Raw genomic sequence first — 23,589 nt, 5'->3', positions numbered from 1 at the left:
AATGGAGTTGCTTTCTTTTTTTCTGAGAGAATACAAATGATCAAAATGACCTCTAAAAGGATCTAGCAATCCCACTTCTGGGTATGTATCAGAAGGAAACAGAATCTGTATAGAAGAAATGGCTTTACTCCTATGTCATTGGATTCTTATTCACAATAGCCAAGATATGGAAACAACCAAAGTGCCTGCCAATGAATGAATGGATAAAATGTGGGATATATGTATATAGGCAAGGGAAATTCCTTAGCCATGACAAAGAAGAAGATCCTGCCATTTGCGACAACATGGATGAACTCGGAGGAAATTATGCCAGTGAAATAAGCCAGAGAGAAAAAGACAAATACTGTATGAGCTCACTTATCTGTGAAATAAAAAAATAAAGCCAAACTCATAGAAACAGAGAGTAGAATGTGGTTGCCAGGGATTGGGGGGGTGGGAGAAATGGAGAGATATAGGTCTAAGGATGAAAACTTTCATTTAAAAGATGGATAATTTCTGGGGATCAGAACTGGCATAGTGCTATATTATATATGTGATGCAAAGAAAGTAAACCTCAAGCCTCTCACCAAACACACACACACACACACACACACACACACACACACACACGGGAACTATGTGCGGTGAGAGATGTGGTAGTCAACTTGATGGTAATCATTTCAGAATATACATAGATATCAAGTCATTATATTGCATACCTTAAATACATATAATTTTGTCAATTATACCTCATTAAAGCTAAAAAAATTGAACTCAAATGACAGAACTATCTAAAGAATATGTACAACAGGATAAGACTGCCTGACTTAAGCGTCAAGAAATACAGACATCACAAGAGTCTCACTATCTAGGAGTATGACAGAGCCCAGGTTCCACCTTTTTGTCAGTCTCCTCTTGTACTGATTGACCTTTGCAAATTCTAAGGGAAGCAATTATAGGCTTTTCTTAGAGTTTGAAGGAAGAATAAAGGGCTATAAGGGGCCCATAAGCATAAACTCTTGATAAGGCAGAAGGACATGAATATAAGGGTCAAGAGAAAGGGGTGTGAAAGAAGTTGGTCCCCAGAGGCAGGTCAGAAACAGTCTGCATCAATAGAATTGAGAGTCATCCCACTGTGAGACTTCTTTAAACTCACTCTTTTCTCTACCAGCTTTGATTATGCCATCCTTTTTCCCTTTTCATTAATTAAGTAAAAATTCACACTGTTGGTACTTGTCAAATGTCTGGTCCTTCAGCTGGGTAACGTCTTCCACAAGAATCAGGAAGCTGTCTCTTTGTGAGACCTTATACCCATCATGTACCTTCTATTATACCAGTCATTACATATTTGCTGAATGAATGCATGCGGCAAGCTTGCCATTTTTGGACTAGAAGCAGAGACCAATAAGAAAGGTGCCCACAGAGAAAAGAATTCCTGGCCTGTGGAGGAAGATGTGTGTGATGGAGGTACAATATCCTATTGGTAATGGGACAACCGTTATAGACTTGAAGGTAAAAGTCTTCCTGAGATATGGTCTGCCGAGAGGCTGCGCAGACAGGATGGAGAGAGAACATCTCACAATATGATATATCACGGGGGGAAAAGGTCTGCTTCTATACCTTCCTTTAAAAAGTCAATTTCACAAGCATTATCTGGAGAGATCAGGTTTCAGCTCAATATCGCAAGGAAAGGGGGAAAAAGACAGACTTTGAGATCTTGGTAAACAACAAGCTCAAGATGAGCAACAAACAGGGGACTTCCCTGGGGGTCCAGCGGTTAAGACTCTGCACTCCCAGTGCAGGGGCACAGCTTTGATCCCTGGGCAGGGAACTAAGATCCCACATGCTACAAGGGGTGGCCCCCCAAAAAATGAGTGACAGGAAGTGATCGCCAGAATTCTCATGCTGAGGCAGACTGCGCTGATAGGTTCTACAGTCTCCAGGGATGAAGCTGACAGACTTGAGTTACTTGAGTGGCTCTGGACTGCCAGACCGTAGTATGACTTTCCTTTCTGAGCACTACACTTGTACAGAGTTAAACTTGAACATCGTCAGAAGAGAGGCTCCCAGGATGATAAAGATGTTCAAAAGTAAGTCACGTGAGGAACAGTGAAAGGAACCGGGGCTATTTTGCTCCGAGAAGGAAAAGTTCAAAAGAGGCACGAGGGCTGTCTTTGAGCAGCTGAGGGGCTGTCAAGTGGAGAAGACTTTAGTTCGGAATGACCTTGAGGGCAGAACTGGAACCAAAGGCAGAATAGGCCAAAGCTACAAGCTGACACATTTCAGCTCAATACAAGTGAGAACGCAAGCCGTCAGCTCTTGGTACAGGGAGCTGGGAGAGCTGCCTTAGCGGTTAGGGAGCAAGCTGTCACTGCAGGCCCTGCAGCCCATGCTGTGTGACGGCAGGCAGCCAGGCTGCATATGCCATCAAGGGCTGCCCGGGTGTCAGACCAGCTGACTTCAAATTCGCTCCCAACATCGAAATCCTGTGGTTTCAGCTTCCATGGTCCTTACGAGAATCACTTGAAATGAGTGACGTGAAAGTGCTTTATAAACTCTAAAGTGTTTTACAAATACAAGGCATTATTATTAATTTTTCATCATCTGTAAGATGTCAGTTCTGTTCCAGTTGCCATTTTTTCTATATCTCTGTTCTCTCTCCTCAAACCTGTAATGATTTTTAATTTATAAATGCCAAATTTCTTATTATGATGACTACTATTCCCCATCTAGGATTTCAAATTTTCAAAATCTCTCCTAAATAATAAATGGTTCTTCATCTTTTATAAATGAGGGAAAAGCCTTACATTCCACATGCTAAACCTGGGCCTGATCTTATCGTGTATAAGTATAGAGTAGCTAAGTTCTCACACATCACTTAGGGGCAGAGCTCCTTATAATCAATAGCTCACTGAAATCTGTGCAACAAAAAGTTTCCACATTAGTAAATAAACAATAAACAAACACATTAATAAATAAACTTCAGTCTACATTGACAGAATTTGAGTTGGGTCCTTTATCCAGAGTGCTCTCTGGGATCTCATGAACTCACTGGGAGTAATAATATCTGTTATTTGGTGGCATAGCTAACTTTTCACAAGGTATTTGGACTTGGAAAAATTACTTGCCAGATAAATGAAAGCCCCAATCCTCTTTTGGGTCTTCACAATATTTTTTCCACCAAACTCCAATATCATCTCTTAACAAGTAATGACTTGAAAACTTTGAAATATCATTTCTTTTCTGTCTTCTCCACCCTTCAAAGGATTTAACAGAAAGTGACATAAGCAGAAGTGGGCTGAGAGGAAAAAACTAGAACCAGGAAGACAGCAAACTGGATACAGATTCTCCTCAAAAGTAGTTACCTAATGCACAAAGCAACTCTCTCATCCACACATGTGTTCTCCAAACCATTTATCTATTTGATTCTTTGACTTAAACCTAGAGCAGAAAAGGAGGCTGCAATTTATACAGAGCATTAGAGAGACGGTAAGGTCGCAAAGAGTCGGACAGAACTGAATGATTAGCACAACACACACACAAAGCTTAGATGAGAATACAGAGAGTTTTTGACTCACTTATCTTTGGATGGTAAGTATCATTGAGAAGGAAACATATTTTTAAAAGAAGCCTTTACGGACTTCCCTGGTGGTCCAGTGGCTACGGCTCTGCGCTCCCAAAGGAAGTAGCAAGGGTTCAACCCCTGGTGAGATAACTAGATCCCACATGCCGCAACTATAGATCCCGTGTGCCATAACTAAGACCCGGCACAGCCAAATAAATACATAAATATTAAAAAAATAAATTAAATAAGTGTTTATATTCTGTCTTCTAATGCTTTTTGGTACTCAGAATCTGTTCTGAGGTTTAAATTTTCATACAGGTTACACTTCATCACATGAAGATGAGGTTTGTGAAGAAAAACTACTATATATGTTTGCATACTATGATTAGGGCTTCCCTCGTGGCTCAGCTGGTAAAGAATCTGCCTGCAGTGCAGGAGACCTGGGTTCATTCCCTGCGTTGGGAAGATTCCCCTTGAGAAGGGAATGGCTACCCACTCCAGTATTCTGGCCTGGAGAAACCCATGGACTGTATAGTCCATGGGGTTGCAAAGAGTTGGACACGACTGAGCAACTTTCACTTTTCATACTATGATTAACAGTATAGAAAACTCTAAGGATGAGTATTGGAGGAAACCCCTACAAGTTGCTATGAAAAGTCAGGAAGAGGCAGGAATAAATGGGGTCACAAATCTCTGGCTCATCTCCTTGCATGCCTCCAGCATTCTCTATTCCATCTTTGTGCAGAGTTTGCTGAAAAAGTAAGAAAATGCAGCTGGTCTTCATTGACCCAACATATCGTGTGGTTTGCCTCATATTAATCTATGCGTGAAGAACAAGCCCTGGATCGAACACTTGGACAGCAGTAGATCTAATGGGGGTCTCCTAGCGTTGAATAGATGTTCATAACCATTTAGCATTAAAGAGGAGGAAATTCAAGGCCATGATATTCAATGTGTTTGCTATGTTTGCATTCATGTAGACACAAGTAGAATATTCTTTTCTTGGAGCAAAAGGTGGATCTTTGAGAAACATGAGCTTCACCAATGATAAATCTCCGGTTCCCCATGGCTAGGACATACCTTGATTCCCATAGCTGCTTTCTATTCCAGAGCCATCCCATGAATCCACGGCACTGTCCACGCTGGGCACAGTGGAGGGGTATGTGTCGCTGAGTTTGCTTGGCTTCTGTGCTGGAGATGGGTCCTCCACATCTCCCAGGTCACTCAAGTGGCTGGCAACAGGGAATTTCTTGGGACTTGATGCTGATTGGGCTTTAAGGAAAAGAGCTTAAGTATCAGAGTAAATATAAATACAAAGATATGCCAACACCCCCTGGGTGAAGAGTCATTTCCCCAGAAATACACGTGTAGATATTTGCACATTCTTTTAGGGAAGGAAATGCACTGGAAATCCTTAATTGTGGCTCTTGATCCACTCACCATCTGTCTGCTTCTTAATTTTCAAGGTGACAGTCTCTCCCGCCATCTGTAACAAATGGATGGCTTCACTCAGAGGCTTCCCCTTTAAGCTGCTGCTGTTGATGGCTAGGATCCGGTCTCCTATGTGGATCGCACCAGTTCTGAAACACCAAATAACAATAGGAAAGGCAGAAATAATCCCTGAATGCGACTGAATGCAAATTCCCTGACATGCTTCATATATTCACAACAGTAAAGACTTGGCAAGAGTCTCTCGACGTCACTCCTTGCTGTCTCCTGGGCAATGTTATAAGATGACTGCTTCCGTTGTGAATTACTTTTCAGTTTCAAATACAGTTTAAAAAAATGTTTTAATTAGTTTTTAAAAAAGACTTGTGTGTTTTTAAATTCCAAGAAAGTAGAGTTAGCTGATAACACTCTGCAAAATCCCAAGGAAACAAACAATATTGGTCAATCAACATAGTGATGTTTAACATGGAGCAGTCCTTCTTTCTACAGACTTAGAAATGTTGAACACAATCAGTGTCCCAGCTTACTGGAAGCAAGGCTTAGACAAAAGACCCTGGTGGCGATTCCAAGGATTGAAAAGGTTGAACTCAGGAATCAATACATTTTTTTCTTTCTGTGGCCATGTCACGTGGCTTGCAGGAGCTTAGATCCCAGTTCGCAGGGATCGAAACTGTGCCCCCGGTAGTGAAAGTGCAGAGTCCTAACCACTGAACTCCCAGAAAGGTCCCAGGAACCAATTTGTTTGATGACAGTTCCGTCACCTACCAGCCGTGTGACTTGGGCACTTTACTTTCACCTGTCTAGGTGTCAGTTTCCTCATCACTACAATGAAGAAAATCATCTCACAGGGAAGCTCTGAGGACTAAATAGGAAAACACATGTAAAGGCATTAACGTTCTGCTTGAAATGTGGAAAAAGAAAATTAATTTACTGATCAGCAGAGAAACCTTTAATGTTTCCCCTTCTCTTCCCATCCTCACTCAATTCTGAACTAGCAGACTGGAAGTTATAATTCTGATGTTCACTATATCTATCTTTGTTTGGAAGCACAGGTAGGGAAGGAACAGACTCAAAGCAGTCAAACTCAGGAAAGGTTCAGTTTTATTTTTTGGCCACCATGCGGCATGTGGGATCCTAGTTCCCCAATCAGGGATTAAACCCACGTCCCTTGCAGTTGGAGCTTTAAGTCTTAACCACTGGACTACCAGGGAAGTCCCCCTAGGAAAGGTTTACGCTTTCAGATCTCTTGGGCTGAAGGACATAGAGTGGGAATCCCATGTGCTAGCCTCTGTGGTGCTGGTTCACTTTAAACACACGAGTGAAGGAAGCCAACTCACAGGCTGCTCGTGCCTGAGTGATCTGACCCCAGCCTGCTCTGGGGGTGGTGGGCATCGTTGGTGACACTGGGTCACACAGATTATAAGTGGCTGCCTAACGAGTCTACTGATGCATCTACTCTTGAGAAATATTTTTTTCCTGAAAAAAAAAATCAATTCATTCTTTCATAAATAGTCTCCAGGGAGTTCCCTGGCAGTCCAATGGTAGGACTCACACTTTCACTGCTGTGGCCTGGGTTCAACCCCTGGTTAGGGAAGTAAGATCTGACCAAAACAAATCTCCAGGTTATGGAAGAGCCATACTGTAAGCCATAGAACACTTGACTAGGAGGTTGCCAAACCAGGTCAATATTAATCATTCCCTCTTGTCTCTCTTAACAGATGAAACCTAGGCCGGGGGGATGGCTGGAGGGTACCATGTCACAGGTGTCTCTGTCAACATCAGAATGCAAAATTTCATCAGACCAAATGGCAACCCACTCCAGTATTTTTGCCTGGAGAATCCCAGGGACAGAGGAGCGTAGTGGGCTGCCGTCTATGGGGTCACACAGAGTCGGACACGACTGAAGTGACTTAGCAGCAGCAGCAGCAGCAGTGCCCTCACCTACCAGATGAGGATGCTGGATGAGCTGATTTCCGAGGTGCCTTGCAGCTCCAAAATTCTGTGCTGCTGCACCTCTATTTTGCAAACCATTGTCTTCAAGTGTCAGCAGGAGCAACGTATGTGTACACCTGAGCTAGGTTACTGGAGGATAGATCTGGTTATGGCGTTTGGAATATGTCCCTCAACATTGTCTTGGAAAGAAAGAAGTGTGAGAGGTGGTGGTGGGATGCATGCAGACAGAAGCAAACTGCCAAAGGGACAAATGGGCATTCCAAACTTCAAGATCTTCTTAGGTCCCCACACTGCTGTCTGAAATCTTTGAAGACGAAGCTTATGCCAGTCATTCTGTCAGCAGCTAAGCCGAGTACCTGTCAGGTAACAGAGGCTCTGTAAACACTGGCTGAATTGAATCAGACAAGCCTTTTAACCTCCTTGAACTTCAGTCTCCTCCTCAAAATGGACACAAGATAAATTTACCTCTAGTCGATTGTGGTCAGTTTATAAGTTTCTGGAGACTAATATCAAGGCTAAGCCCAGGACACTTTTTAACTGCTTACAAGATGCCCTTCAAGTCAGAGCTCTGCCTGAGAGTTCTCAAACTCTAAAATCAATCCTTTGTGCCGATTTTAAAAAGTCAACAGATAAACAAGCAGGAGAGGGAAGCATGTTTTTATGCGGCGGTGAGGAAGGAAACCCATTTCAGACACAAGTAATTGTAGCAGTTGATTCAAACGGTACCTTTCAGCTAATCCCCCTTTAGTGAGGCTTGAAATGATTATAGGATCAAACGGCTCTTCAGTTCCTGAAATTGTGATGCCAAGAGGCCCCCCGTAGCGCTTCAGCTCCACGGTGTAAATAATTGCTCCGGAACTTTCTTGTTCATCTGCAATAAATGCCAATGAATCATAATTGGTTTCTTTGGAAGAAGCATAGTAAAAAGACACATATCTTCATACATGAAATAAGAAATTCAAAACATCATCATCAAAGCATTATGTCTCAGAAAATAATTATTTTGGGAAGTAGCATTTCCTTACTTGGCTGTAAATTCTAATATAGGGGTGCTGCTGTCATCAAGGGTCAAGCAAGGGGTTCTCTGCCTAATGACTTATGTTTTAAACCTGTGAGAAAGCTACCCAGCTGGCACTGCAGGCCTTTTAATATGGTGCTCCTGCCTTGCACAGTGCTTGCCGAGTGTTTTGTGAGTGTGTCATAAATATCTGGGCATTGAACACATAGCTAAGGAGGCAACATGGGTGGAGAGAGTCATGCAGTAAACAAAGAGATTGGGCCATGCAATCCCTGTTTTCAGGCTTTACAAGCAAGCTAACTCTCAATAGAGGAAAGTTGATTTTACTCATGGTTAGAGCAAACTTTAATATATGCATGGCTAAGTGGGGCTTGGAAATCTGCAGCCCCTTATCTATCTTTTCATTGATTGTGTCTTAAAATGTGAATATTCACAAATACACAGATATTCAAACAGAGGGTTTTTAAAAAATTGTTTGTTGTAGCTGATTCACAATGTTGTGTTCATCTCAGTTGTACAGCAGTGATTCAGTTAAACATATATCCACTCTTCTTTAGATTCTTTTCCCAAAATACAGGTTTGAATGATTTTTCTCCCCTCTGTTCTTGAGACTAGGAGTCATGTAAATAACATTTCAGTAGTATAGACCATGTTACCACACTGTAGTGACCTAATTTTTACCATTTAATGTTAGTATGAAGGAAAATATTTGTGAGTATGGTCTGCTTGAAGCCTTGGCTTGAAAGATATCATGGGACACCTTCAACATGGCTGGGTGTTTTGACAGCATCAAGGTTGCAAATATGAAGTCTCAGAATTTAGAGGGTTTTATTTGCTGATGACATGCTGAAACAAGACATTCTTGAGTATTTCTTGTTTTATTCCTTGGGCCTGGGAGCTGTGAATGGTTAAGGAGTTGTTCATTGCTGTACCAAAGGATACAATGAAATGGTTCAGTAGATACTTTAACAAAATAGTCAGCTTTTATAGTCAGGCTGTATCCCAGTGAAGCATTAACACAGTCACATTTCTGCAATGAGCAGCTGTTCATTTATGATATGAGGCCCTAAAATAGGAGGAATAGAAAAGCTTGAATTAACAATTCAATTATCTGTGTGTGCAGTGAAGAATTACAATGAATATAAAATAGAAAGGTCTGTAGAGAAATGTAGGAAGCGATGTGGACTCTCCAGCCAGCACTGTCTTCACTTCTGGCCAGTTTAGGAGTTTGGGGATGTACCCATCACCTCTACTTCCTCACTGCTCCATCTACTCAGAAGAAACTCTATACAAAGAGAATAAAAACCATCTCCCACACTGCAATGCTTAAATCAACATCTAGGGTATAAACATCTTCAACATTAGACTCAAATTTATACTGGCAGCTGAGAATCCTCCACATCAAGCCTTCAACAGCTCTATTTGGTGGTTTACACACTTCTTCCAGGGTTCTATTTTACTTGTGGTCTATAGGCTGGTGATGGCCTGCCAAGCAGCTGCTGAGAGAAACACCAGGATACAGAGTAACCAAAAACGGAGGCAGAGTCACAGGTCTAACTTTTTCTACACTGTGACATATCATTACCCATCAGAGCTGGGTTTTACATAAACGATTAGGGTATTACTGGAAGAGTACACATACTTTGCAGTCTCTGCCAACAACTATATTCTGCATAAAATTCTAGGTGAGTCATTTGATTAGTAAACCTTGGTACAATAAATGCTACCGAGGAGGCACTCTGATGTGCCTGCCAGTGGGAAGATCTGGCCGTTTTACTGCCCTTCTTCCTTATAGGGTAAGCATGAACACTGGCATGTCAATGGGCACCAAGCATTCTGGATCTCAGCTCTTTACGGGAGTTGTAGGAAATGCCAGTTACCAAGTACATGGAACCCAGCTGCCCAGAGCCCAGAAATCTGTGTGAAGTTTCCATTGAAACTTCAGTCCAGATGAAACCAACTGCTGGCCTGTAGGAAGCTGAGCTGGGTGCAGTCCCACTCTCTAGGAGGTTGGAGAGAAACTGATTCTAGTTAGCTTGTTCTTCAGGTAACCCAGTTATCTGAACCCACGTAATAGCGAGTGCCCTGTGTTATTTCTGGACAGTTTTGCAACTTGTATCACTCAGATGACAAAATAACACCAGGAAAGGAGTAAACATGTTTAGGACAGTTTCAGGCCACTTTATGTAGGGGGACACTTTTAATCAGGCAGCTGAGGTGTTTCAATAACAAAAGGCACTTAATAGGGTACTCAATGAGTTTAAATAGTGATGAGATGCAAGTCAAGAAAATGGCAGTATATTAATGAAGATGTGATGCTATATTTAGACAATGTCAAGAATGTAGCTGATTTCTGATTTATTCAACAAATAAACCCTTGGAAACAAAAGCTTGAAAGATTTAAGAAACATTAAAACCAAACGCAATGAATACATCTTTTTGGATTCTAATTTAGACAACTGTTTTTAGAAAAACTTATCTATCCATGTATATGAAAATCAGGGAGACAGGAACATTGAGTAAAGACTGGCTCCAAATTGGGAAAGGAGTACGTCAAGGCTGTATATTGTCACCCTGCTTATTTAACTTATATGCAGAGTACACCATGCGAAATGCTGGGCTGGATGAAGCACAAGCTGGAATCAAGATGGCTGGGAGAAATATCAGTTATGCAGATGATACCACATTCACGGCAGAAAGCAAAGAACTCAAGAGCCTTTTGATGAAGCCTCTTGATGAAGGTGAAAGAGGAGAGTGAAAAACCTGGCTTAAAACTCAGCATTAAAAAAACTAAGATCATGGCATCCGGTCCCATCACTTCATGGCAAATAGATGGGGAAACAATGGAAACAATGAGAGACTTTTATTTTGGAGGTCTCCAAAATCACTGCAGATGGTGACTGCAGCCATGAAATTCAAAGACGCTTGCTCCTTGGAAGAAAAGCTATGATCAACTTAGAGAGCATATTAAAAAGCTGAGACATTACTTTGCTGACAAAGGTGTGGCTAGTCAAATCTATGGTTTTTCCAGTGGTCATGTATGGATGTGAGAGTCAAACTATAAAGAAAGCTGAGCATCGAAGAATTGATGCTTTTGAACTGTGGTGTTGTAGAAGACTTTTGAGAGTCCCTTGGACTAAAAAGGAGCTCCAACCCAGTCAATCCTAAAGGAAATGAGTCCTGAATATTCATTGGAAGGACTGATGCTGAAGCTGAAACTCCAATACTTTGGCTACCTGATGCGAAGAATTGACTCATTGGAAAAGACCTCGATGCTGGGAAAGATTGAAGGCAGGAGGAGAAGGGGACCACAGAGGATGAGATGGTTGGGTGGCATCACTGATGCAATGGACTTGAGTTTGAGTAAGCCCCAAGAGTTGGTGATGGACAGGGAAGCCTGGAATGCTGCAGTCCATGGGGTCACAAAGAGGCGGACATGACTGAGCAATTGAACTGAAAAATTATTGCTATTGTGATGATACTAAGTTATGAATTTTAGAAGTCTTTTACAAGAGTATTGTTTAGGCATACATTAATAATATTTGCAACATGCAATGGTATGATGTCTAAAATTTCTTCAAAATAATTCAGTGTATGGGTGGGATGAGGAAATTAGGGTGGGAGTAGATCTAAAGCAAAGTTGATTCCAAGTTAATAGCTATTAATGCTAGGTGATGTAGTATGGTTCATTACACAGTCTTTATTTTTAAAATATATTTTCATATTAATTTTTAATTTACTTTTAAAACTTTTTATTTTGTATTGAATTATAGCTTATTAACAATGCTGTGATAGTTTCAGACGGACAACAAACTGGACTCAGGCATACATATACATGTATCCATTCTCCCCGAAACTCCCCTCCCATCCAGGCCCATCCAATTAAGGCTTTGGTGGCACAACAGTAAAGAATCTGCCTGCCAATGTAGGACACACTGGTTCGATCCCTGGGGAAGGAAGATCTCCTGGAGAAGGAAATGACAATCCACTCCGGTATTCCTGCCTGGAAAATCCTATGGACAGAGGAACCTGGTGGACTACAGTCCCCAGGGTCACAAAGAGTCAGACACAACCTAGTGACTAAACAATAGCAACCAGATCCTATGAGCCACCTGCCCACCAAGCAGGGTGCCACGTGCTCTTCAGGAGGCCCCATCTCAGCTCTGCCCAGTTGCTGATAGCAATGGCTTTTCCCTAAATTGTTTTCCTACTTAAGATCCAGTCTTTGTCCTTCTCTGCCACATCTATTTTCACCAGCCCTGTCAACACTGAATTCTTTCTTTTTCCTTCTCAGAATATTCTGAAAGCGATAAATCTGAATATGTGGCTCTCTCTTCCTTAAAGCTTTCCATTAGTTCCCCGATTACTGAAGAATAAAATGCAACCTCTTGGCATGAACAGGGCTGAAGCCTCTATGTCTTCTGCCATCCTTTCCCATTCCAATCCAATCTAATTCTCTCCCCAATGGTCCCTTTGAAAAGCACTTGTCTTGCATCTTTAATCTTGCACATGTTACTCCTTGGGCACAGACATCTTCCTTCCTCTGGAGAATTTTATTCTCACTTTCTACAAACTTTTAGGCTTTTTATTTTGCACTGGGGTATAGCTGATTAACAATGTTATGACAGTTTCAGGTGAACAACAAAGGAACTCAACCATACGTATACATGTATCTATTCTCCCCCAAATCTCCCTCCCGTCCAGGCAGCCACAAACATTGAACAGAGTTCCACGTGCTATACAGTAGGTCCTTGTTGGCTATCCATTTTAAACATAACAGTGTGTACATGTCCATTCCAAACTCCCCAATTATCCTTTCTTTCCATCCCCCCACCCCTAGCAACCATAAGTTAGTTCTCGTAAGTCCGTGAGTCTCTTTGTTTTGTAAGTTCATTAGTATCATCTCTTTTTAGACTGCACATATAAGGGGTGTCATATGATATTTCTCCTTTCCTGACTCACTTCACTCAGTATGACAATCTCTAGGTCCATCCCGTGTTGCTGCAAATGGCATTATTTCATTCCTTTTAATAGCTGCCTACCCTCACTTTAGAACATGGCTTAGCTGTCTTATCTTTCTGCAAACCTTCCAGGCTCTTTAGCTGAGACTAGAGACCTTTTCCATGAGATCCTACAGCCCTTAAGTATTCTTGCAGTGTTCCCATACTTCTTTATAATTTTTTTTTGCCTCCTCTCTTCCCACTGAGAAGAAAAATTGAATTTAAATTCTTCCTAATTAAAGAAATTAAACAGAAAGGAATAAGGTTCAGTCAGGTTGAGCTTCGGAGGGTCACACACCATTCTAATGTAATATTTAAGATTCTTTGCTCCCTGAAAACCAATTTTTAAAAAATCAAATATAGCTCATTTACAATGTTATGTTAGTTTCAGGTGTGTAGCAAAGTGATTCAGTTATACATACATCTATATCTTTTTTGTTCAGATTCTTTTCCTTTCTACCTGAGAACCAATTTTTGCCCCCATTGGGAACTCATGATCTAGTATATACTTTCCACTCTGGGTTGTAATTCTCTCTCTACATGTCTCCTTCATCAGAATAGGATCACCTTGAAAATTCATGTTTGCTTTTTTTTTTACTGGAATATAATTGTTTTACAATGTTGTGTTAGTTTCTGCTGTACAATGAAGTGGACCAGCTATATGTATACATATAGCCCCTCTCACTTGTGCTTCCCTCCCACCCTCACCTCCCCACCCATCTAGGTCCTCACAGAGCACTGAGCTGAGCTCTCTGTGCTACACAGCAGGTTCCCACGAGCCATCTATTTTACACGTGGAAGCAACCTAAATGTCTACTGACAGACGAATGGGTAAAGACGATGTGGTACATATATGTGATGGAATATTACTTAGCCATAGAAAGGAAAGAAACTGGGTCACTTGTAGAGACGTGGATGGACCCAGAGTCTGTCATACAGAGCGAAGGAAAGCTGAAAGAGAAGACCAAGTATCATATGTTAACATATACGTGCTGGATCTAGAGACCCACTACAGAAGAACCCACAGGCAGGACAGGAATAACGACGCAGATGAAGAGGACACAGCAGGGGAAGGAAGGATGGGCTGAGCTGGGAGATTAGGACTGACATATACACTAGCATGTGTAAAGTATTTTTCGTCCTCACGTGCCCAGAGCCTAGAACTATGCTTAGCATCACAGAGACTCCAGTAAGTGCCTGAACAAATGAGCAAAAGGACAAATACCCGTTAGCAGCCAGTTACAGGTTCCTAGCCTTGTGAGTCACCCTTCTGGCTGCTCCAAGGTCTAGTTTCCTTCTCCAAGGTGATGCAAACGCAATCAAGCTCATTCAAAGAGTGAGAATAAAGCCTGAGCTGCTGGAGTTAGCTGCAGGCTGCACTTCCAAATCCATCTGCCTTCTCGGGCAGCGGCCCAACTGGCAGCTGTTCAGCCCTGCAGCTTGCGAAGAGGGTGATAACTGCCATTTATGCTCAGACCATTTTGGAGGTGGAAACCCTCCAAGATACTCTCTCCTTGAGGCTGTTCCAGCTAAGAAAGGAGCAACTGGAGTGTTAAACCAGAACAGAAACTTTCTGAGAAGGAAGAATGTGGATCACCAGGAAGTTGCAAAGAGAGCCTAAACAGATGTTAATGATATTATAAACGGCTTCTATATCACAACAGAAGGTTTACCACTATTAATGAAAGACGTGAAAGGGGGCCAGCCAACTTGTTTGTTCTGCTCAGCTCCCTGGTTAAGGAAATTAATGGGACCATGGAACAGATGCAAAATTGCAGCATTACTTATCTGCAATGTTATTCCCGGGCTTCTTGAGTGCCGTCTGTTTAACAAAACGAGCACTATCTAGCTTGAATTCATCATGGCATCTGCTTATGTGGCCAAACAGGAGTCTTGGATTTGGGAGAGGGCCTTTGGAATGCGTAAGTATACAGGTCAAGCAAAGTTCACTTCAACTAAAAATGATGGAATTCATGTCATCGAGTATGGCTATATTTCTTGGAGGGGGACAGACCTGAGAAAATGAAGCATTTAAAAAATATCCTCTACAGCTGCCTGTACTGGTTTTTCTAGTAGTCATTTATGGATGGGAGAGCTGGACCATTAAGTAGGCTGAATGCTGAAGAATTGATGCTTTTGAATTTGGTGCTTGGGAAGAATGTTGAGAGTCCTTTGGATAGTAAGGAGATCAAACCAGCAAATCCTAAAGGAAATCACCTCTGAATATTCATTGGAAGGACTGATGCAGAAGCTGAAGCTCCAGTCCTTTGGCTGGTTGATACAAAGAGCCGATTCATTAGAAAAGACCCTAGTGCTGGGAAAGATTTAGGGCAGGAGGAGAAGGGGATGACAGAAGATGAGATGGTTGGATGGCATCACCGACTCAATGGACATGAGTGTGAGCAAGCTCCAGGAGATGGTGATGGAAGGGAGGCCTGGCGTGCTGCAGTCCACGGTGCTGCAAAGAGCTAGACATGACTGAGCGACTGAACAACAATAATCGTGGAATTAAATGACGAAATCTGAAAAAGATTCATTTGTGAAACAACGGATTATGACAAGATTGCCATTGAATGCAATGAGAAAAGGTCAATCTTTTCCATAAATAGTGCTGGTTAACTTAGAGATTCACATGAAAAAACAAACATTGTTCCAGGACAGGGAAACCTGGCGTCCATGAGGTCACAAAATGTTGGACGTGACTTAGCCACTGAACAACAGCTGCGTGACTGTTGTGTAGTCATGTGACCTGGCCTTATCAAAATAACGTTCCAAGGAATTGGTGAGTGTTTAAGAGTAGAATTTTAATTTGTTTGTTTATTTGGCTGTGACTGGTCTTAGCTGTGGCGTGTGAGCTCTAGAGCACGTGGGCTCAGGAGTTAGGGTATGTGAGCTTAGCTGCTCTGTTGCACGTGGGATCTTAGTTCCCCAACCAGGGATTAAAACTGCATCCCCTGCAAGGCAAGGCATATTCTTAGCCACTGGACTATGAGGGGAGTTTGCTAAATTTCTTTATCTAAGTGATCATTTATAAGTCTCCAAATTAGGTTGTCTCATGACAGTGCTTCTCAAAGTATAGTTTTGGGACCAGTAATTTCAGCATTATTTGAGAATTTGTTAGCAATACCAATTCTCAGTTTTATCCCAGACCGGTAGGAATCTGAAACTTTGAGAGAGTGGGACCCAGTCACCGGTATTTCAGCAAGTCCTCTGGGTGATTGTGATGTTGACTTCCGTTTGAAAGCCATTACTGCTTTGAGATAAAGCAGAAACAAGGGAAGAGTATTTAAAAAAAAATCTATCAGGAGTTTTTTTCCTACAGCCAGCCTCTTGCTCTACCACCGTTCCTTGCACAGCCAGGATCATTCTTGGTTGCTTATGATGGGGCATTCTGTTATTTCAATCTACACTTGATGGGAAAAAAGCTGCTGAAAATTACTTAGCTGGCTTAACACTGATGAACTGAAAAAGTGAAAAATGAAAGGCCAAATCTTTGAAAGGCAGATTTAACTGGTACTAAGGCTATATTTGCATAAGACTCTATTTGGAAATGTGAAAAAGTCATTTGCTTTGGATAGGACAAGTTGCAGCCTGGAAATGTTTCTCTGTGCAGATTAGAGCTGGTGAAGGGAAAATACTGAATTTATGGTCTCTAGAAACATGCTGTATGTTAGAAGTGAGGTGCTTTACATCAAGAGAGATATCATTAGCAGCTATGAGTTTGACTGGTACAAAGGCAGTGACACAAAGCAGACCCTTATAAATTATCTGGGAGGGATTTGGAAGCCCCCATCTATTTCTTGCTACAATTTCCCCCAAATTCTCTCTCAGAGCTCTAAACTCTCCTCTCTTCATACACATTTGGATCTAGATGCAGACAAGGCTATAGATTTTCTTTCAAAGGGGTTATTGCATCTTTGAAGTCTTGGTAATTAGGTAACAGCCGTTGTTTTAATGCTCAGACCCAGAAAAGCACCCATTGGCTCTGTGTTCCATCGCTCAGTTGTGTCTGCGTCTTTGTGACCTCACTGACTTTATCTTGCCAGGCTTCTCTGTCCATAAGATTTTCGAGGCAAGAATACTGGAGTGGGTTGCCATTTCCTATTGTGCTTAAATATATCACCTCCTTTGATCCCTAGAACAGTCATGTGAAGGAGACATTCAATAGATGTTATGGATGAGGACACTAATACTCAGAGAAATTAATTTTCCCAAGTTCGCCAGCTTGTCACTTGTGAAGTCAGTCTAGTGTTCTTAGTCATTATATTCTACAGCTTCCCCCAGCCTGGGCTAGCAACAGAGTTAATCCGGACTCTCCTAAATGCATCTTCAATACTTCAGTAAGTGATTGCAACCACTGGTCACTGACAAAATACTATGGCCTCATTCCTCTGCTCTTTTGTCTTTTAATAGCTTCCCATTGGCTTCTGGGGTAAAATTCAAATTCCTTTTTAGAAAAAATTAATCTTAATAATTAACCTAATGTACTACTTCAGCATATAATCTATCTAAATAAATTATTACTGATATATTCTATATTTTTTGTACTAAGTCTTGAAAAATTCAGTATGGAATTCTCCAGGCAAGAATACTGGAGTGAGTGTCCATTTCCTCCTCCAGGGGATCTTCCTGATCCAGGTACTGAATCCACAACTCCTGTGTCGGCAGGTGGATTCTTTACCAGTGAGCCACCTGGGAAGCCCATTTTATATTCACAGTGTCTCAATTTGGATGCTAAATTTTCCACACTTAATAGGTGAAATGTAGTCCAATGGGAAAAAAATTGTGTTTAATGGAATAATATTTTATCTTGCTTTCATTTTAAAATTTAAGCTAGGTTAGAAGGACCATAATGATCTGGTTTCAGTGTATCTGTCTCCTCGCCTACTACTGAGTCCTTACACAAACTTTCTGCTTTAGGTGTATGTGCTACTAGGATGTGCCATGCTCTCTGACTTCCTTTGGTTCCTACTCTTCCTCTTGTTGATTGTTAATAACACGTCCCAAATACCTTCGAGATCAGGATTGCTAGAAACATTTACGTGAGCTCCCCAGTCTCAAATGGGTGCCTTCATATTCTCTTACCATTTTGTACACACACGTAGAACATTCATCATATTGCTAATTACTTTCTTTTGTTTCTCTATAAGGTGGTAACTGATTTAAGGGCAGAGATTGTGTCCTTTTTAATCTAAGGACTGCCAGTCCCTAGTACCTTACAGACACTAAATAAATGCCAATGGCATGACTGAATGAGAAATGAACACTTTAACAATGTTTGAAAATAGCTCTGCCATCTCCCTGAGTAAAGTGCAAGGCAGAACAATGAAACTGGTGCAGCTGGAAGACACTCTTACATTTTGAAGCAACATCTGTTAAACTCAAGTGCAGTATTACTAGTTTAGGAAACCAAGTTATATCAAGTACGATTATAAATGTTCTGTAACTGATGACAGAACCAAGGATGGAGAGGAGCAGACAGTTAAGGAAAGAACTGGGGACTTCCTTGGTGTACAGTGGATAGAAATCTGCCTGCCAGTGCAGGGGAAGTGTGTTCGATCCCTGGTCTGGGAAGATTTTGTATGTCGCGGGCAACTAAAGCCTGTATACCACAACTACTGGAGGCCTTGAGCTCTAGGACCCCCGAGAGCTACAACTAATGAGCCCCTGTGCCACAGCTACTGAAGTCCATGCCCCAGAGCCTGTGCTTTGCAACAAGAGAAGCCACTGGCATGAGCAGCTTGTGCACCACAACCAAGAGTAGCCCCCGATCACTGCACCTAGAGAAAGCCCACATGCAGCAACGAAGATCCTGCTCAACCGAATAAAACAAGATAAACAAATAAACAAAAAGAGAACTGGAAGACTCTGGAAGTCTACGGGTATAGAAAGTCCAATATTCGTAAGTAATATTTTAGAGAGTGAAGAATATATACTGCATATTACCATTTGATTCTAATTCAAATATTGAGACAAAGGATTGAGACAAATATTGAGACAATTTAAATCACCAGCTTAATTTCAATTAAGCACAGTGTCAAACTTTCAAAATCAGTGACTATTGTTATGAATAGTGCTTATTTTCCACTCATTTATATCTTGACCTAGGATCAGAACTAATGTGGGGAAATGCATTTCAGAATATAATAATAATAAAATAGTCCCAAGTTATTGAATACTGACTGTGCCAATAAGTCTCTCAACAAGCCAGAGCAGCACCCTGAGGGGGGTATTATTTTGCACATATTACTGAAAGTACAACCAAATCTCAGGCAGGTTAAGTAATTTGCCCAGACTCATGCAGCTCAAATGCAGTAGAACTGAACTTTAAACACAGGTCTGATTTAAAAGTGTGCTCTTTATGACTATGTAGTCAGCTTTGAACTAGTCGACATCCAAGTTTTGCATTGAATAATCCCCTCCTTGCTTTGCTCTGAATAAAAAAGAACTTGGTTACTGAAATTATACTTGTATTCTCATGGTGGGAAAGGATATGGAAACACTCAAATTCTTCCAAATCAATGATCAGATGATAATGTTCAGTTAGTGGTCTGTTATAAAAATGTGAGTATAGGTTTCAGTATGCTGACTTGAGAAAATCTGGTTTGGGTAAGTATCTCTTAACACCTATATTTACAGTCTTATTTTGGTTAGATGAATGGTTTTCAATGAAAGATTTTAAGATTTAAAAAATTGAAAACACTTATAAATTTTTAAAAAGTACCTAACAAGCATGATCCTTACCATAGTATTAGGCATAAGGATTGTAGGGGGAAAGAGCTAAAAGGGGGGAAAATGAGCCAAAGGAAAGAAGCAACTGAAGTAAGATGCGGATCTCCAAGTGCTCAGCTGTCTCTGAAACTTCTCAGCGTGTCTGCACTGCCTGGCTTTGGAACTGGGAACACTGCCAGCCACAAACATCATACATATTCATCTTTGGCTTGGCTTCTGCAAGGAACGTAGCTAAGATCTGCTTAGCTTGGCAAATCATGCGAAATGGGTTTCTCCACAGGGTTTTGCCTCTTTGCTAGGACAGAACCCAGCCTGATGCTGAAGGCTTTATCCTTCTTTTAAAACAAATCCTCCCCCAAAAGTACCATTGAGGTATGCTTGTTAGGAAAGAAATGCAAATGGTGGTGAGGAAAATCAATTGCTTGTGAAATAACTAGAAGAAATCCGTGCATCTTTTTAAAGGTTCATTATAAAATATATTTGGATATAATTATCCTTACCAGTGGTACTGATGGATGTAACTACCAACTTGTTTTGGCTCTAAATAGTAATCACAAACACATGGCCTGACGTGACCGTGAACTCTGGATCTAGAGAATTAGATTCCAGGAGATTGCAGGACATTGACAACTGCTCGTTATTGGTTGGGATGAAATTATTCAGTAGAAACTCTCTTAACCATCTCCCTTTAACCAATTTACTGCATTCATTGTGACTCTCCATCCTCTTTGTAAAATATACCGACCAATGCCATTTAATGATTCAGAATAATGTTTCCCTTTGTATCAATAGCACCCCATGTACCTCTGTTTCTGCTACCAATTGAATCAAAGTGAAATGAAGTGAAGTCGCTCAGTCGTGTCCGACTCTTTGCGACCCCAGGCTTCTCCCATGGGATTTTCCACGCAAGAGTACTGGAGTGGGTTGCCATTTCCTTCTCCAGAGGATTTTCTCCACCCGGGAAGATCGAACCTGGGTCTTCCGCATTGTAGGCAGACACTTTACCATCTGAGCCATATATGTATACAACTGAGTCAAAAGCTTAACATTTAGAGTCAATTAGGTTTATTCCCAAGCCTGTTTCTGCCAGTTTCACTTGTTATTTTAACTGTATAATTTGATAAATCTTATATAACCTATAAAATATGAGTATATTGGAACTATGAAAAAGTCAAATGCTTTGGAAAGATTCAATAAGGGGGATTATTAGGCAAAATAATAATTAAATAGAGGGAAAACTTGAAAACATTAGGGAGATAAAAATCTAGTTGGAGTAAGCATTCAGATTGCTTTAAGTTCTTTAAATTCTCACTGTATTAAAGCAAAATAACACAACCCCCCCTCCAAACCTAGAAATCTTAAACTGTGTATTGTAGGTATGACTTAGGTAAACAAGTTGAAAGATTTATAACTATAGTCAGCAGAAAGTGTTGGCTTCACCCATAAGATTGGTACATTTTTAAATCAAATGTTTATGTTATAGATATATGTCACTTTTCAGAAATCCCCATGTTAGTTGACTCTTGTTTTGATTAGCTTGGGTTCTTATCCAAATCAGATAAAAGGACATCTGCAGGGGGCTACTCAGATTACTGAGTCTTGGCCACAGCAGCATCAAAATGAAGTTTGCTAGAAATGATAGTCTCAGTCCCCACCTGGGGTTAGCGCTCAGGGACTGCGTTTTAACAAGGTCTTCAGGTGATCTGAGGCCTTCTCAAGTTTGAGAAGCACTGCACCTCTGTATTCACACATTACTGGAAGCACTAACATGGATATAGCCCTTTAAGAAAGCAACATGGCACAAGACTCTTCAGGAATCATAAAAATTCCCTTTTTATTTTGACTCAGCCATCCTACTATTTAGGAATATTTCCTAAAGAAATAATTCAAAAGAAGAAAAGTTGAATAAAGATATCTACACATGAAAACATCCATTATTGTGCCACCTACGGTAATGAAACAAATGGGAGCAATCTAAGTGAGAAGAAAAGAAAGGTAAATAAATTATGGGCAGTAAATTAAAATAATAGCTGTTAAGGATTCGTAAAGTGGTACCATGTATATATAGCTACATAAAAAACAGAACATGCGCTGAAGTTATTATTATGTAATATTACATCAACTAGCAAATGACTACTTCTATTCTATCAGGGTGGTATCGGGTGATGATTTACTTTTCATCTTTAAAAATTATTTTAATACAGCTGTAACATTTACATAATGTAAATATCTTAATTATATCATTAAAAACCCTATTATTTAAAATTCAAACTACACTCTTAACGCCCAATTTAAAGACCCTCTTAACTATAGAAAACACTGCTGCAATGTCACTAGCCAGCTGTTGTATGTAAAACACCAAGATCTAATATCTTTGGTGACAGATGGGCAGTTAGAGCGATCAGTCTTAACTGCGGCGGTGATCAATACCTGAATTATCTTCATCTTTGCGGATTTTGAGCTTCACCAGGTCTTCACACTGCTGGAGGATCTGAACTGCATCTTCCATGGAACAGTTGTCCAGTCGGATGTTATCTATGGCGAGTAACTTATCCCCAAGTTCCAAGGTTCCTGTTCTGTTAGTAAAGGCATAGCAAATGCATGCTTAATGATGAAGACTTAACTAGGTTATTTAAAAGGCATTCAACATAAAGTAGCATTATGGTAGTCTTTAGGGGAAATATGATTCTTCAACTTCGAAAAAATGCATTTTATTGATATATCCCCTTTCTGCAGTCTTATTTTGGATGGCTGCTGTGACATTCAATTGCAGATTATTAAGAAACATTTTTATTTACTTTCTTTAATTAGATCAGGACAACCATTTAAGTGTCACTCAGGAATTCTGAGGTTCCCAGGAAGGTGTGTAATGAGCCTGGGTTTACACAGCCCAGGTGTCCTTATGCTTCTTTGTGTTGTTGCACCACCTTTGGTCCTTGGCAGTTCAGATATAGGAAAGGGTAGAGGGAGTGAGGGGAATCAGGTGGCATGGACTTAGGGGAGGTCAGGGTTTTGGTGTCTCCGCATTTCCACCTGCACCAGGGAACTCACTGTGGCTGCAGTGGGGAGAAAAGGTGAACTGGAAAATGGCCAGGGGGTCTCATACTGGTTAGGGACTGCTGCAGGTCTTGAAAGTTTTTAAGGCCATCATGAGATAAGAAAAAACAATGAGAAGGTATATTTGCTTATAGGTGCTTCTATATGTATATGCACACATATTTGTAAGGAAAGTTATGTTTAAGAACCATCCTTTATGCATTATATCTATGATTCTGATTGCTAACTGCTTCCTAGTCTCCATTCATCCTTTCCTTCTTCTGGGTCATCCCCTAAAGATGCACATGCCAGACTCTCTGGGCACTACCCCTCCTCCCCTCTAGGGTTGGAAAATCACAACAACCAGAGGAAGCTGGAAAGGACAGGCAGACGTGCTTCTCCAGCCCTGTGTTGCCTGCCTACCTGCCAACTGCTGTATGAGAAACAAACTATTTATGAGTTTCCTTATCACAGTATCTGAACCTATACCTATATACCTAAAGTAATGCCCTTCCTACTTTTTGAGTACTAAAATTTTCCTCTAATGAAATGACTGTAACAATAGATTGTAAAATCCTTCACTGAAAAACAAAAAGAAAGTTAATAGTCTTACATCAATATTTCTAATCAATTAAAAATATTTTGATCTGTGAAACTGCAAGTTTGAGAGTCCTTGATTTTCAAGGTCAATGGATCAAATAGGAGACATACACATTGTTTGAGGCTCAATGGAGGATATTGGCTTGACTAGGGAGGACGTTATAGGATCTAGTAAAACTCTCCCCCAAATCTATTATTTGCATTGAGGTGACTCTCATAATTGGGGCCACTTTCATTTTTTTTAGCTGGAAAAGTGA

The 23,589-nt window shown here is 40.9% G+C and overlaps 1 protein-coding gene across 1 annotated transcript in view; it reads right to left on the bottom strand.

Annotated features, from left to right (window-relative positions):
• GRIP1 (glutamate receptor interacting protein 1) overlaps positions 1-23,589 on the bottom strand; it is a 482,353-nt gene that overhangs the window by 52,057 nt on the left and 406,707 nt on the right. The window contains exons 16-19 of the mRNA XM_052639896.1: positions 22,127-22,272; positions 7,673-7,817; positions 4,985-5,124; positions 4,625-4,816 (exon numbers count right to left, since the gene is read on the bottom strand). Of these exons, the coding sequence (XP_052495856.1) occupies positions 4,625-4,816; positions 4,985-5,124; positions 7,673-7,817; positions 22,127-22,272 (623 nt within the window). The remainder of the gene's footprint in view (positions 1-4,624; positions 4,817-4,984; positions 5,125-7,672; positions 7,818-22,126; positions 22,273-23,589) is intronic.

The sequence above is a fragment of the Budorcas taxicolor genome, chromosome 5 (assembly GCF_023091745.1).
Source record: "Budorcas taxicolor isolate Tak-1 chromosome 5, Takin1.1, whole genome shotgun sequence".
In the NCBI taxonomy this organism is placed as follows: Eukaryota; Metazoa; Chordata; class Mammalia; order Artiodactyla; family Bovidae; genus Budorcas; species Budorcas taxicolor.
This window is presented reverse-complemented; position numbering and strand designations above follow the sequence as displayed.